Below are 14,774 nucleotides of genomic sequence, written 5' to 3' on the forward strand. Positions count from 1 at the left end.
TTCCAGATGCTCCTTCATACACAGGGAGCCCAGGTGTGGAAAGCAGACATTTTCTACTAAGAAATTAGGAGAAAAATAAAAGGCTTAGGTGTTAGGAACTTGAAATGCTCCTTCTATTCTGGAAGCCCAAGTAAGAGAGAGCAGTTCAGACACCATAATGACATTCATAGAGGAGAGGAAGCAAATGGTAGAGGTGCTGACCTCTGATCTTGGAATTGCCTTTTGGGAGAGCCACTAACCCCCTCTGCTGGTATCTACCTCCTCTGCTCTTGCATTTCTTCTTCACTGTCTCTTAGGGCACACAGTCCAAGGCTCTGCTCTTGCATTTCTTTTTCACTGTCTCTTGGGGCACACTATCCAAGGCTCTGCTCTTGCATTTCTACCTCACTGTCTCTTAGGGCACACAGTCCAAGGCTCTGCTCTTGCATTTCTACTTCACTGTCTCTTAGGGCACACTATCCAAGGCTCTGCTCTTGCATTTCTACTTCACTGTCTCTTAGGGCTCACAGTCCAAGGCTCTGCTCTTGCATTTCTTTTTCACTGTCTCTTAGGGCACACAGTCCAAGGCTCTGCTCTTGCATTTCTACTTCACTGTCTCTTAGGGCACATAGTCCAAGGCTCTGCTCTTGCATTTCTACTTCACTGTCTCTTAGGGCACATAGTCCAAGGCTCTGCTCTTGCATTTCTACTTCACTGTCTCTTAGGGCACACTATCCAAGGCTCTGCTCTTGCATTTCTACTTCACTGTCTCTTAGGGCACACAGTCCAAGGCTCTGCTCTTGCATTTCTACTTCACTGTCTCTTAGGGCACACTATCTAAGGCTCTGCTCTTGCATTTCTTTTTCACTGTCTCTTGGGGCACACAGTCCAAGGCTCAGGTCTTCAAACATTTTGAACTCTTAAACCCTCTGGAACACGTGTGCAGGAGTTTTCTCTGTGTGGCTGTTTAGAAAGTCAATGATGACTCTCAAGTTCTGTGGCTTTTGGTGGTCACTGTTTGTTTTTCACTCTTTCCAGTACAAAAAGAGGCATTTTCCAATAAATGCTTCCTGCAGAAGGAGGGCAAAAACTCCAGATAAAACCATCAAAGATGAGAGGCTGAAATTTTCCAGCCCTGAATATAACAAAAGCCTAAACCAAGAGTGTTCCTGGGTTGTTTCCCTCCATTTCACACCAGTTTTAGATACAGCACCTGGAGCAATAAAGAGGAAGCAGTACTTTAATTCCACATTATCCTTCCCTGTGGGCTGCTGCAGTTAATGCATTGCTGTCCTCCATCTTAAACACCCACAGGCTGTGCACTGTCACTCCTAGATGTGTGCAACACTTAGAATCCCACTTGCTTCGAAACACTGCATGAACAACTGTCACAGCAGCATAAGAAAGCTGCTTTATTACTACTTGCCTGGGATAATTCAGCTCCATTTTGGGGTTCATGTTCAAGTTTACTCTGCTGTTGCCTGTTTATTCCAGCAGAAACACAGCATCCCAGCCAGTTCCAGCCATTCCCTCCTGGAGATAATGAACTTACCATAGATCATGTCCCTTTCCAATCTCACATACCCAACCCATAAAACAGGAGATGCTTGGAACAAGGAGTGAATGGCACAGTCATGCTGAACACCTGGAATTAAGTCTCAGCTCTCACAGACTTTCTGATTTTCCATTACCTGGGATTTTGAGTTCTTGCTTTGCAGGGCTGCAAACTCAGTGTAATGGCTGTTGATTTGAATCTGTTAGCAGTCAGTAACTTGCACAATGTTGGGTGACAACTGAGTCCCTAAACTGTAGGCACTGATGGTTGCTGTGGTACCTCAGCAAGCTGAGTAACTTTGGTCACATCATGAATATCCAACCAAAGACGAATCCTGTCACTGAGGTGGGCTTTCATCTGTAACAAACATTTTGTATCCTCAGGAGAGGATAGAAATGTGGCTGTACTCACAGTTGCAGTTTCCTAAATCTTTTCTCAAGCTTCCTACTCATAAAGATTGAGGGTTTACATTCCATATGCTAGAAGGAAGCTTCATTTGCAACTTTTGATCCTGTTTTTCTGTTCTGGTCTAGTTAAGCTTATCACAGAATGATGGAGGGTATGCAGCTGAAGTAATTTAATTGTCATTCTTACACCTCTCCTTTCTTGGTCTGGGCAGTGGGGCATTCCTTGATAACAAGCAGATGGCCTAAGCAACTGCTTCAGAGAGTGGTGGTGCATGGTGCCACATCCAGCTGGCAGCCAGGCACTAGTGGTGTGCCCCAAGGATCAGTGCTGGGCCCCATGCTCTTTAACATCTTTATTGATGATCTGGATGAGGGCATTGAGTCCATCATCAGTACATTTGCAGATGACACCAATCTGGGGGCAGGAGTTGATCTGCTGGAGGGTAGAGAGGCTCTGCAGAGGGACCTTGACAGGCTGGACAGATGGGCAGAGTCCAAGGGCATGAGATTGAACACATCCAAGTGCCAGGTTCTGCACATTGGCCACAACAACCCCATGCAGTGCTACAGGCTGGGGTCAGAGTGGCTGGAGAGCAGCCAGGCAGAGAGGGACCTGGGGGTGCTGGTTGATAGTAGGCTGAACAAGAGCCAGCAGTGTGCCCAGATAGCCAAGAAGTCCAATGGCATCCTGGCCTGCATCAGGAACAGTGTGGCCAGCAGGAGCAGGGAGGTCATTCTGCCCCTGTACACTGCACTGGTTAGACCACACCTTGAGTCCTGTGTCCAGTTCTGGGCCCCTCAGTTTAGGAAAGATGTTGAGTTGCTGGAAGGTGTCCAGAGAAGGGCAACAAAGCTGGGGAGGGGTTTGGAGCACAGCCCTGTGAGGAGAGGCTGAGGGAGCTGGGGTTGCTTAGTCTGGAGAGGAGGAGCCTCAGGGGAGACCTTATTGCTCTCTGCAGCTACCTGAAGGGAGGTTGTGGACAGGCGGAGGTTGGTCTCTTATCCCAGGCACCCAGCACCAGAACAAGAGGACAGTCTCAAGATGTGCCAGGGGAGGTTTGGGCTGGATGTTAGGAAGAAGTCCTTCCCAGAAAGAGAGATTGGCCATTGGAATGTGCTGTTCAGGGAGGTGGTGGAGTCACCATCACTGGAGGTGTTCAGGAGGAGACTTGCTAGGGTGCTTGGTGCCATGGGTTAGTTGATTAGGTGGTGTTGGGTGATAGGTTGGACGCGATGATCTTGAAGGTCTCTTCCAACCTGGTCTATTCTATTCTATTCTATTCTATTCTATTCTATTCTATTTCTATTCCTATTCTATTTCTATTCCTATTCTATTCTACTCTACTCTACTCCACTCTACTCTACTCTGGTTGTACTCAGAGCCACAATCCCAGTTTGTAATACCTGGAATACAGCACATCTTGTGCTTTGTCTCGTTCCACGCACCCAACCGTAGGGGCTGCCTGTCCTAGCGTGACAGCGTGGGGACTGTTGCTGCCCTGACTCGTTTTGCCATCTCTCACTGTCTTTACATCATCAAAGCCTCTACCCAGGACCATTACATGATGCAGCATCCAGGCCAGCACATGTAAAACAAGAATGCAAAACTCCTAGGGTTGTCTCATGGCAACTCTGAGTGGGTGTTGCAGAGCTGTTTCTCATGCCTGTGGTAGTCCTGGGACTTTGAACAACATTCCTGGGGTTTGTAACACAATTCTTTGTTGGTGGTTTTTTTTTTTCCCAAAGCTGTCATCCATGGAAAACCACTTGGCTGGGGAAGAAGGAAGGGCACTGGCCAGCATATTTGATTTTCTCTCCAAAGAGCTGGTGAGGCTGCAGGAGGAACGGAAGATCCACGCTTTTGTCATGCTGGCTGAGAGGGAGAGGCGGATGCGGGAGGCGGAGGAGAGCGGCCGGCGTCAGGTGGAGGAGAGGCGGCGACAGGAAGAGGATGAGCTTTTCAAACAGGCAGGAGAGGGAGACTGGTGGCACTGTGGGCGGTCTGGAGGAACTGCCTCCTTGTGGGGAGGTCCAGATGGGAGGGAGGTGCTTCACATCCAACTGGTGGTAGTGTTTAAATGGAATGGAAAAGCTTAGCGAAGAAAGGGGCATTCCCTCCTGAAAGAATCATGCCCATTACATTAAGGAGGACCTGAACACAGGATCACAGAATGTTAGGGGCTGGAAGAGACCCTGAAAGCTCATCCAGTCCAACCCCCCTGCCAGAGCAGGAGCACCTATAGCAGATCACACAGGAACACATCCAGGCAGGTTTTGAATATCTCCACAGAGGGAGACTCCACAGCCCCCCTTGGCAGCCTGTTCCAGTCTTCTGTCAGCCTCACAGGGAAAAAGGTTTTCCTCATGTTTCCATGGAACTTCCTATGCCTCAACTTCCACCCATGGCTCCTTGTCCTGTCATTGGGCATTGCTCCATCCTCTTGGCAATCACCCTTTACATACTAATAAACATTAATGAGGTCACCTCTCAGTCTCGTCTCCTCCAAGCTATGAGCCCCAGCTGCCTCAGTCTGTCCTTGTAAGGAGGATGTTCCATTCCCTTAATCATTTTTGTGGCTCTGGGCTGGACTCTTTCAAGCAGTTCCTTGAGGTCTTTCTTGAACTGAGGGGCCCAGAACTGGACACAATATTCCAGATGCAGCCCCACCAGGGCAGAGTAGAGGGGGAGGAGAACCTTCCTCAACCTACTAACCATACCCTTTCTAATACACCCCAGAGTGGCATTGGCCTTTGCTGGCTCCTGGTCAAACACCCCTACAAACAGTCCTGTATTATGAATGGGTGTAGGTTTCTAAACTTCCCCCACAAACACCTTTGGAGAATGGGTGTACCTAGATCATCACTAGGAATAATATTTTCTTAGCACTTGGTCTGTCCAGCAAAACTATTAGCTGCTTTCCTAGGAAGGAGGCCTTTAAGCAGGGCTCCCCCCCACAAATGGACTGCAAATAACAAGAGGTAATACAATTATTTTGATAGTGGATCACATACCCTTGAAATCCAGAAGCAAAATTCCTGAGTTGCCATATTCTATAACTATTCTATAGTCCTGTTCCTGTTCCCTAGCTCCTGACTGCATGAAGCACATTTCTCCCAGTTCAGAGGAGTGAGTGGGAGCCTAATTGACTAAACCAATAATTTTCAACCTTTGTGGGAGGAGGTTAATACCAAGAGAGTCTGGCATTATGTTTATTTTTCTTTTAATTTTAGCTTCTCCTCCTTTCTGCATCACTGAGTGGGAAGCAAGGAGGGTCAAAGCACCATAAGCTTATGCCCTTGAAACTAGCATTAGGAAAACACCCATTCCTAGAGTCTCCACTCTACAACCATTAGAAGGAATCCAATCATTTTATCTTGGGTTTATTTGTGTTACTTTGACTGGCTTGATGGATCTTTTCCCATCAGGCTTTGGCTGAAGGAATGCTGATTAATTTCCTGAAGTCAATCACTGTTTGGCAGTTACTGCTCTGGGAGCCATGAGGACTGAGGAAGCAGCTGCCATTGCGTTCACAGAACTAACCTGCGGCAGCAGAATTGGATCCGTGAATAAGTTTCTCCTCCACCACTGCTTGCTGGGGTTTTTATTGGTTGGTTGGATTCTTTTTGCCCTGCACTTGTTTCTGTTCAGGCAGTTCTCAGAAAGAACTGTTGGAAAATGAGTGATCAGACAAGATGTTCTTCCCAGAAAGCACCTCTGAAAGCGAATCTCGACTGGCCTGCCAGCAAACCTGGATGAGGGAAACAGAGAACACTGTCAGCAAGTTTGCTGATGACACAAAACTGGGGGGAGTGGCTGACACACCAGAAGGTTGTGCTGCCATTCAGAGAGACCTGGACAGGATGGAGTGTTGGGCAGGGAAGATTTTAATGAAATACAACAAGGGCAAGTGTAGAGTCTTGCACCTGGGAAAGAACAACCCCAAGTACCAGTATAGTTTGGGGACTGACCAGCTGGAGAGCAGTGAAGGGGAAAAGGTGCTGGGGGTCCTAGTGGATGGAAGGTTGACCATGAGCCAGCAATGTGCTCTTGTGGCCAAGAAGGCAAATGGCATCCTTGGGTGTATTAGAAGGGGTATGGTCAGTAGGTCGAGCGAGGTTCTCCTCCCCCTCTACTCTGCCCTGGTGAGGCTGCATCTGGATATTGTGTCCAGTTCTGGGCCCCTCAGTTCGAGAAGAACCTCAAGGAACTGCTTGAAAGAGTCCAGCACAGAGCCACAAAAGTGGTTAAAGGAGTGGAACATCCTCCTTATGAGGACAGGCTGAGGCAGCTGGGGCTCTTAGCTTGGAGGAGACTGAGGAGTGACCTCATTAATGGTTACAAATATGTAAAGGGTGAGTGCCAAGAGGATGGAGCCAGGCTCTGCCCAGCAATGCCCAGTGACAGGACAAGGAGCCGTGGGTGGAAGCTGAGGCAGAGGAAGTTCCATGGAAACATGAGGAAAACCTTTTTCCCTGTGAGGCTGACAGAAGACTGGAACAGGCTGCCCAGGGGGGCTGTGGAGTCTCCCTCTGTGGAGATATTCAAAACCTGCCTGGATGTGTTCCTGTGTGACCTGGTACAGGTGCTCCTGCTCTGGCAGGGGGGTTGGACCGGATGAGCTTTCAAGGTCCCTTCCAGCCCCTAACGTTCTGTGAGATCAGGAGCCTGGTCAACACCTGTTGTTGTTGCTTCTTTGGAAGCCTGCTTCCTGTGTGCTCCTGGCACAGTCAGAGGCACAACATCTGTGTGTTTTGTTGCAGGTGGTGGAAGTGCAGCAGCGCACCATTGACTCCTACTTGGAAGATATCATCCTGAGCGGCATAGAGCGGGCCGCTGAGGAGCGAGCCCGGGAGGAGGTTCGCAGAAGGGCTGTGGAGATCAATGACATCGCCTACGACGTGGAGCGCCGGTGCGTTGGGAAGGGCACGGCAGAGCCTGCTTGCAGCACTGAGAGCCTGCCTGGACAGCTGCCCCTGTGGTTATGTGTAGAGCCTAGGAGAAGGGAAGGGGCAGAGCAGTGCTCTTCGTGATCACTTTGTTATCATAGGATCAGTCAGGGTTGGAAGGGACCACAAGGTGCGGCCAGTTCCAACCCCCCTGCCATGGGCAGGGACACCCCACACTAGATCAGGCTGGCCACAGCCTCATCCAGCCTGCTCTTAAACACCTCCAGGGATGGGCCCCAACCACCTCCCTGGACAACCCATTCCAGGGCTTCACCACTCTCATGGGGAAGAACTTCCTCCTCACCTCCAGCCTGAATCTCCCCACCTCCAGCTTCATTCCATTCCCCCGAGTCCTAGCACTACCCGACACCCTGAGAAGTCCCTCCTTAGCCCTCCTGTAGGCCCCCTTCAGATACTGGAAGGCCACAATTAGGTCACCTGGGAGCCTTCTCTTCTCCAGACTGAACAGCCCCAACTCCTTCAGTCTGTCCTCACAGGAGAGGTGCTCCAGCCCTCTGCTCATCCTCGTGGCCCTTCTCTGGACACCTTCCAGCACCTCCAGATCCCTCTTGTCATAGGGGCTCCAGAACTGGAAGCAGTACTCCAGGTAGGGTCTCAGCAGAGCTGAGTAGAGGGGGAGAATCCCCTCCCTTGCCCTGCTGGCCACACTTCTCTTGCTGCAGCCCAGGAGCTGATTGGCTTTCTGGGCTGCAAGTGCACACTGAGAGCTCCTGTTGAGCTGCTCCTCCCCCAGCACCCCCAAGTCTCTCTCCTCAGGGCTGCTTTCCAGCCAGTCCCTGCCCAGCCTGGATTTGTGCCTGGGATTGCCTCGACCCAGATGCAGGACCCTGCCCTTGGTCTTGTTGAAGCTCATGAGGTTGGCTTGTGCCCACCTCTCCAGCCTGTCCAGGTCCCTCTGGATGGCATCCCTTCCCTCCAGCTGTCTGTTGCACCACACAGCTTGGTGTCATCAGCAAACTTGCTGAGGCTGCACTCAATGCCACTGCCCATGGCACCCACAAAGATGTTGAACAAGCCTGGTCCCAGTGCTGATCCCTGAGGGACTCTGCTTGTCCCTGGCCTCCACTGGGACATGGACCCATTGACAGCCACTCTTTGGGTGCGGCCATCAAGCCAGTTCTTTATCCTGCTGCATGGGAACCCATGCTTACTACCTGGTGCCCACACAACAATCCCTCAGAGCTTTATTTCTATACAGCATGTGCCAGATTCCCTTTGCAAGTCACTTGTGGGATCTGTGAATCACCCTTGTTCGACTTCTCCATGCCAGTGTGATGCTGTGCCTGAGCTTTAAGCGAATCTGGGAGCTGCCTAAAGCAAGACCCATTCATTTATTTCCACTAGTACAGAAAATCCCTTAGAAAGAGATGCTTGAAAGCTGCAGCTATACAGCAGCCTTGGATTCTGGGGTGGCTGTTCTTTAAGAAACTGCCAGTTTCCATGGGGGTCAGTCCTACTGATGGCTGCCTGACAAGGCACTTTGAGTAGAGTGAGTTTTTGAGAACACCAGAGTCTTGTGTGTGGCTGGGATGTCAGCACTGAATACTTTTTAGGACCTGCCAAACCTCCACTGCAGTTTTCTATGCTCTTTCCCCACCCCCCACCTGGAATTGAGCCATAAAAATCCCAATGCCACAGTGACTCTCCTGTGGTACAGCAGCTGTGTATTTTGTAGCTGGCTGAATACAACCAGAATGTTGAGATTCTTGGGGAGAATAAAGCGTGGATAATGCATGCAGCCCCTGGGCCAATTGGGAATCCCACCAAACACTGCCATGGAAAAAGAGCATGGGGACCAGCCAAAACCAGAGTCACAAAAGGGAAGAATTTAGCAAACTCAGCAATGGGCCAAAGACTAAATTGACAAAAGAGCACAAATCCTCTGAGGTAGCTGCATGTCTAACTCAGTTTGTCATCGCTGAGAACTGGGCTCTTAGATACCCTTCGAGGAAAAGGAGCCTAAGGTGATCTTCAGCATGGAACCGCTGCTTGCCAACTGCATTGGCAGCACAGTGCACAGGGGAAATAGTGACATTGTCACTTCTCTGCAGGACAAAGAGAGGCACAGCTTACAATGACTGCTGGGAGAACACACTCCCTTGAAAACAGAGGGAGTATTTGCAAGGGGGCCTGGTGTTTGCAAAGGTGATCTGGGGCAAAAACGCTAACACCATTCTGCAACTGTCCCGCAGCCGAACTCGCCTGCAGTCGGAAGAGATTGTGGCAGAGCTGGTTTATGAGTTCCTGATCCCAGAAGCTGAGAAAATGTCTATGAGAGAGAAAGGTAAGGAGTCCAATAGCTTCATTCTCTTTGTGGACTGCTTCACCCTCCTCGCTCTAGCTCGCTGAAAGGAGAGATCACAGTATCACAGGATAACCAAGGTTGGAAGAGACCCCAAGGATCATCAAGTCCAACCTGTCCCAACAGACCTCACGACTAGACCATGGCACCAAGTGCCACGTCCAATCTCCCCTTGAACACCTCCAGGGATGGCAGATGCCAAGGTGCAGAGATGCGATGCCAAGAGTTGTCTCAGCTCTGAGATTACACTTCTGCACCCTGCAGCTAGAAAGTTAAGCCCTCTGACCCCTTCTCACCAATTTCTCATGGGCTTTAGCCTTTCAGCTGGTGGCTTGAATTCAGACCTGATAGAAATTTGGTGTTATCTGCAACAATAAAACCACCTGAAAAGAAGCAGCCCAAAAAAAGGAACTGGGAAAAGTCTTTATGCAGCATGGCTGCCAATTGTCCATTATATGACACCTTCTTAAAACTATAGAACTCTTTTAACAGGCAGATGACTTAAATATGTGCTGTATGTGCAAAGGAAGATTATATGCTTTTCTATGCTTACCTCCCCCCTCCTAAATAGGTTAGGCAAAGATAAGGTTGGCTGTAGTGGCATCATGTTTTAAACAGGTAGCCTTGCAGCTGTAAGAAGTGCTTCTGTTTAGCCAAACTGGCATCATAGCTGTCCAAATACAGAGGGGAAGGCCCTGTGAATCACACTGAGTGTCATGAATAAATGGAAGGTGCTGCCCAGGGAGCTGGTGGAGTCACCATCCCTGGAAGTGTTAAAGAGGGGATTGGATGTGGCACTTGGAGCCATGGTTTAGTTAGTCATGAGGTGTTGGGTGACAGGTTGGACTTGATGATCTCTGAGGTCTTTTCCAACCTTACTGATTCTATGATACTTAACTGGGGTGTGTGCACTGACCAGCATGCTCAGGAGACTGTGGCTAAGCCAGTCACCCCTAGGGAGTGGATGTAACCTAAGAAAAGCAATTGTACCACAACAGAGCCTGAAGTGGTCCTTGCTGCAGTGTGTTTCTCTGACTTGAGAACAAAGGCATTTTGCTGCTTTGTGAATGAAGACACCAACCCTGCAAATGCATTTTGTCATCTCTGAATTGTGCAAACTTTTTTCTTCCTAGCTTGTATATTTGGCACAGTTCAGCAGCTGGCAATTCTGCATGAGCTTAGATCAGCTCCTTTCTCCTTAGACCTTATTCTGCCAGCCTGCCAAAGCAGGTGATGCAATTTTAGTGAAGCCTGCAGCTCAGGCACTAATGCAGCTTGGCCTGTCTCAGAAAGGGGAACAGAAAGAGAAGACCTGGGGATGGCCAAAGATTCTGGATGTGCAGACATACCACCAAGGAAGAATATGAGTACTGGGATTGAATGCAACAGCAGCTAATGAGCAAAGCACCTCAGAAGCTCTCCCAAGTAACAGAGGGGGAAATATCATAGAGTCATAGAATCAGTAAGGTTGGAAGAAACCTCAAAGATCATCAGGTCCAACCTGTCACCCAACACCTCATGACTACTAAACCATGGCACCAAGTGCCACGTCCAGTCCTCTCTTGAACACCTCCAGGGATGGTGACTCCACCACCTCCCTGGGTAGCACATTCCAATGGCTACCAACTCTCTCTGGGAAGAACTTTCTCCTCACCTCCAGCCTAAACTAAACTCTATCTTCAGTATCTAATAGAATAGAATAGAACAGAACAGAATTAACCAGGTTGGAAGAGACCTTTGAGATCATCAAGTCCAACCTATCACCCAACACCATCTAATCAACTAAACCATGGCACCAAGCACCCCATCCAGTCTCTTCCTAAACACCTCCAGTGATGGTGACTCCACCACCTCCCTGGGCAGCACATTCCAATGGCCAATCTCTCTTTTCTGTGAAGAATTTCTTCCTAACCTCCAGCCTACACCTCCCCTGGCACAGCTTGAGACTGTCCTCTTCATAAACACCTACAGTGATGGTGATAGCTACAGAGGGTTTGCCTGGAAAGCAGAGCTAGACCCAGACAAAAATTCAAGTGGCTGCTGATAGAAGTAGAGCAATAGGTGATGAAAGTACAGGGGTATCAAACATGAGCAGGTGAAATTTGCCACAGTGTTCTTGTGGCAGAAGACATCAAATGTCAGGAAGAGACCTGGCCCTTACTCTCTTCTGCTATTGCTGCATGGGGTGGAGGGGACTCCATACACTTAAGAGACAGCTGAATTCTACCAGGTGTATGCTCTGATGAAAAACCATACACCTCCTTCACAGTGACACATTCAGGGTAGCAGGATCAGCAACTGTTCCATGCAAACCCAAAGGAAACAGTAGCAGAGAATGGCATTAGTTCTGGTGAGCACATCAGTGTATCGTGCTTCTGTGGCAGCTTTGAAAGCTTTCCCTTCAGTGAGCTAGATTGTTCATTAAGAAGCTCTGGTTTTACACCCTGGCACCTGCTTGAGCATATAGCCCTTCCTTCACACTGGCAGGAAGTGGTCTGAGGGTACAGCTGTCTGGCCTGCCAGAGGAGCAAATCCAGCTGTAGAACAAAGATTTGAGGGCCTGCAAGTTCAATCTTTGCCTACACTTTAGCTCCCCCTTTAAACATCTTTCTTTTGCCATGGCCTAGATTTTGATTCTCTTCTTTTTTTCCTCCTCTTTTTGTTGCATTCCTATGCATACAAGAAGGGATTACCTAATACTGGTCATCCCCAAACCCTTCTGCACCTCAGTTCTAAACCCTACCTTACTATCAGTGTGCTGATATTAAAAGACTTGCTTTCAGAAGGACAGCCACTCCCCAGGCTGAGCCTGCTTTCTTTTAGCTGGAATCCACTGTGGATGGAGGAAGGGACTGCAGCAATACCAGTGGAGAGTATTCCCAGTATAGTTGATGCAGTTCATGCACACAGGATTGGAGCCAAAAATGCCTTGGGTAGACAAAGCTCTCCTGGGAATTGAGAGCCAGCTGGTGAAGGGCAGCTTTTCAAATGCAAGTGAGAGCCAGTTGCACTCACTGTTGGCAAAATGGACCTGAGAGATGGATAAACATCAACAGGAGAGGTTAGTAACGTCAAGAGAGTGAGCCAGTGACAGTGTGCAGAGCTGTGTGACGGTGTGCAGGACACCAGAGGTTCAGATTCAGTTAAAGTACAGCTCAGCCTTGCAGCACCAACAGACCAAAGCAGCAGGCAAGTCTTGGGCTTCTGCAGGGAAGTGACACAGTGTGAACCAGAGCTCGTTCCTGCACCATTCCACGAGCCCTCCTTACGAGAAGGCAGGATGTCAACCCCCAGGGACTGTTTGCCAGCATCTTAAGTCCAGAGAGAGAAAAGAAGGAGCAAAGGATAGTGAAGAGCAATGAAGAGAATGGTAGGATGAATACTGTGGCTTGAGTAATTATTTCCCAAGAGGTGGGCTGGAAGTACATACAGATGGGACTGGATGAAAACTGTAGAACACAGCTGAAGGGCAATCTTGCAGTAGCAAAAGGGAGACAATAAGGTAGGTGTCTTAATGTGCCTGGTCTTGCTCTGAACTCAGTAAGAGTTTCTGAAGTGCAGGCAGAATCACAACATAGGAGGGGGCAGATTTCAACTCCAGGCTTCCAGAGGCATGCTGCAGTTAAACACTGAAGGAGAAGCTATTTTAGATGCCTGATAACATATCCTGGGTGGTTATGCCCTAAGCTGGAAAGGAAAACACTTTGCCAGTGCTTCCCACTGTGGGGGTTAGCTTCAAAGCTAAATGCAAAGTTGGTTGCTGCTATTAGGTGGCAGTAGAACACTTCCAGCCAAAGTTAGGAGGGCAGGATTTTTTTTCTCCCTGAGACAGGCTTTCCCACAGCTGCAGGAAGGCTAAAAGCTGTCCCTCCCTTCCCCCCTACAGAGAACCCTTTGCTGAGCGTTTCCAAGTGTAACCCTTACCTCTTTCTTATGCACAGTGAGGCAGTCCCAAAGAAAACACATCTATGCTGCTCACCAGGTCATCCACAGGGGCACAGAGAAGATACTGGCTGATCTGGCAGTACCTCAGGAGACATCTGACAGCAAGATGAAGGGAGAGCCTCCTGCTGGGACAGCTAGTGCTGCTCTGAGTGGGACAGCTGCTGAACCAAGGGCAGCTGACAGCAGTTGCTCTGCCCCAGCTGCACACGAACCAGCTGAACTTCTGTGTGAAGAAAGGCCAGGAGAGACAGCAATGAACCCCTCCAATGGATCAGACAAGGATCCCACAGCCTCCTAGAGCTGGAAGAAAAGCCAGGTGAGTTTCCTTTGCTCTCTGTCATTTGAGCTGGGCGCATGGCGAAGGAGAGGGAATCATGTTCTCTTGACTCCAGTGCATCCAGAATGGAAAATACTCCCTCTCCCTTGGGCTAGCCCTCCTGCTGCCTGCCAGCAAGGTTGTCCTGGAGCCACTCTGTATACATTTTGGTGTGGCAGCCCCAGTCCAGCACCCTCCCCCCATTCCCCAACTCGTTTTGCACCTCATTAGCTTCTTTTCCTCTTCTAATCATTAAGGGACGCTGGAGTGGGAAGGCAGCGTTAGCATTCCCTGTTTGTTTTCCAGGCACAGGCCAAGCAAGATCAGTACCTGGGCTTTTGATGGTATTTCCTTGCATCAGTAACATTAAATGAAAACCATATTCCAGCAGTGGGGAGTTTTGAGTGGAGAGCACAGACGGAGCCTGTCCTCGAGCACGTCCCTCTGGTTTCCTCGGCGGAGTACAGCAGAGCAGCTTCCTGCGTTAGCAGGGCTGGCAATAAAGCATTGCAGTGGAATGGAAAGGGTCAGATCTTCCATCATCTCTTCACACAATTAGTCCCTGCATAAAGAAGTGGCACCCTTGACCCCAGCAGAGCGGCTCCACTGCCTGGCTGGCTCTACTAAGCGAGGCTGGGTGATAGCAGAATGACGTGGCAGAAGCAGAGGTAGCTTCTGCAAGGAGCCCATGAGCCACTGCTGACAGCTTTGCCAGCAATGCTTTTGTTTGGGCTGAGCTCTTCTTGCTGCTTCTTTCCCCCCGCCGAGGGAGAGCAATTCTGGCAAGAATCTTCTTTTTCTTAGCAGAGCATTCCTTGCTCTGGCTTTCCAGCTCCAAAGGGCTACACAGAAGGGACGCCGGCTTTGCCTGCTTTGCCAGCATGAGGGTGCTCCAGCTCAGGATGTCAGCGATCAGCAGGCTGCAAGACAGATCAGAGAGCTGTCAGGGGCTTGCTCGGCTCTCGGAGAGCCCTCACCTGTCAAAATTCCTGAGGTCTGTGGCTTTCGCATCTGAAAGGAACATTGACACTGTGACAGCATCAACCGCACCAGCGTTTGGAGGAGCAGGCACCGCCACACCCAGAATGCTTACTCACTGATGGCTACAACTTACGCAACGAAGAGCAGTGCTGCCTCTCCCTGGGCTGACCCCCGAGTGCTTCCTTCACTTCTCTGGAGCTGGGAACTGACAGCCCTGTCTTCCTGCTGGGCCTGTAAAGCCTCACTAAGGTCCAGATAACTAATCCTGAGCTGCTACGCCTCCAAAACAAAAATCAGCAGCTGGGCAAAAAATTCAGGCTC

At 49.6% G+C, this 14,774-nt stretch overlaps 1 protein-coding gene across 1 annotated transcript in view; it reads left to right on the forward strand.

Annotated features, from left to right (window-relative positions):
* The window catches only part of CFAP91 (cilia and flagella associated protein 91), a 37,721-nt gene extending 23,846 nt beyond the window's left edge, over window positions 1–13,875 (forward strand). Inside the window, exons 12-16 of the mRNA XM_009906522.2 lie at window positions 3,688–3,909; window positions 6,703–6,851; window positions 9,102–9,193; window positions 13,153–13,472; window positions 13,779–13,875. Of these exons, the coding sequence (XP_009904824.2) occupies window positions 3,688–3,909; window positions 6,703–6,851; window positions 9,102–9,193; window positions 13,153–13,454 (765 nt within the window). The 3' untranslated portion in view covers window positions 13,455–13,472; window positions 13,779–13,875. The remainder of the gene's footprint in view (window positions 1–3,687; window positions 3,910–6,702; window positions 6,852–9,101; window positions 9,194–13,152; window positions 13,473–13,778) is intronic.
* The last annotated feature ends 899 nt before the right edge of the window (window positions 13,876–14,774 follow it).

The sequence above is a fragment of the Dryobates pubescens genome, chromosome 8, assembly GCF_014839835.1.
Source record: "Dryobates pubescens isolate bDryPub1 chromosome 8, bDryPub1.pri, whole genome shotgun sequence".
Taxonomy (NCBI): Eukaryota; Metazoa; Chordata; class Aves; order Piciformes; family Picidae; genus Dryobates; species Dryobates pubescens.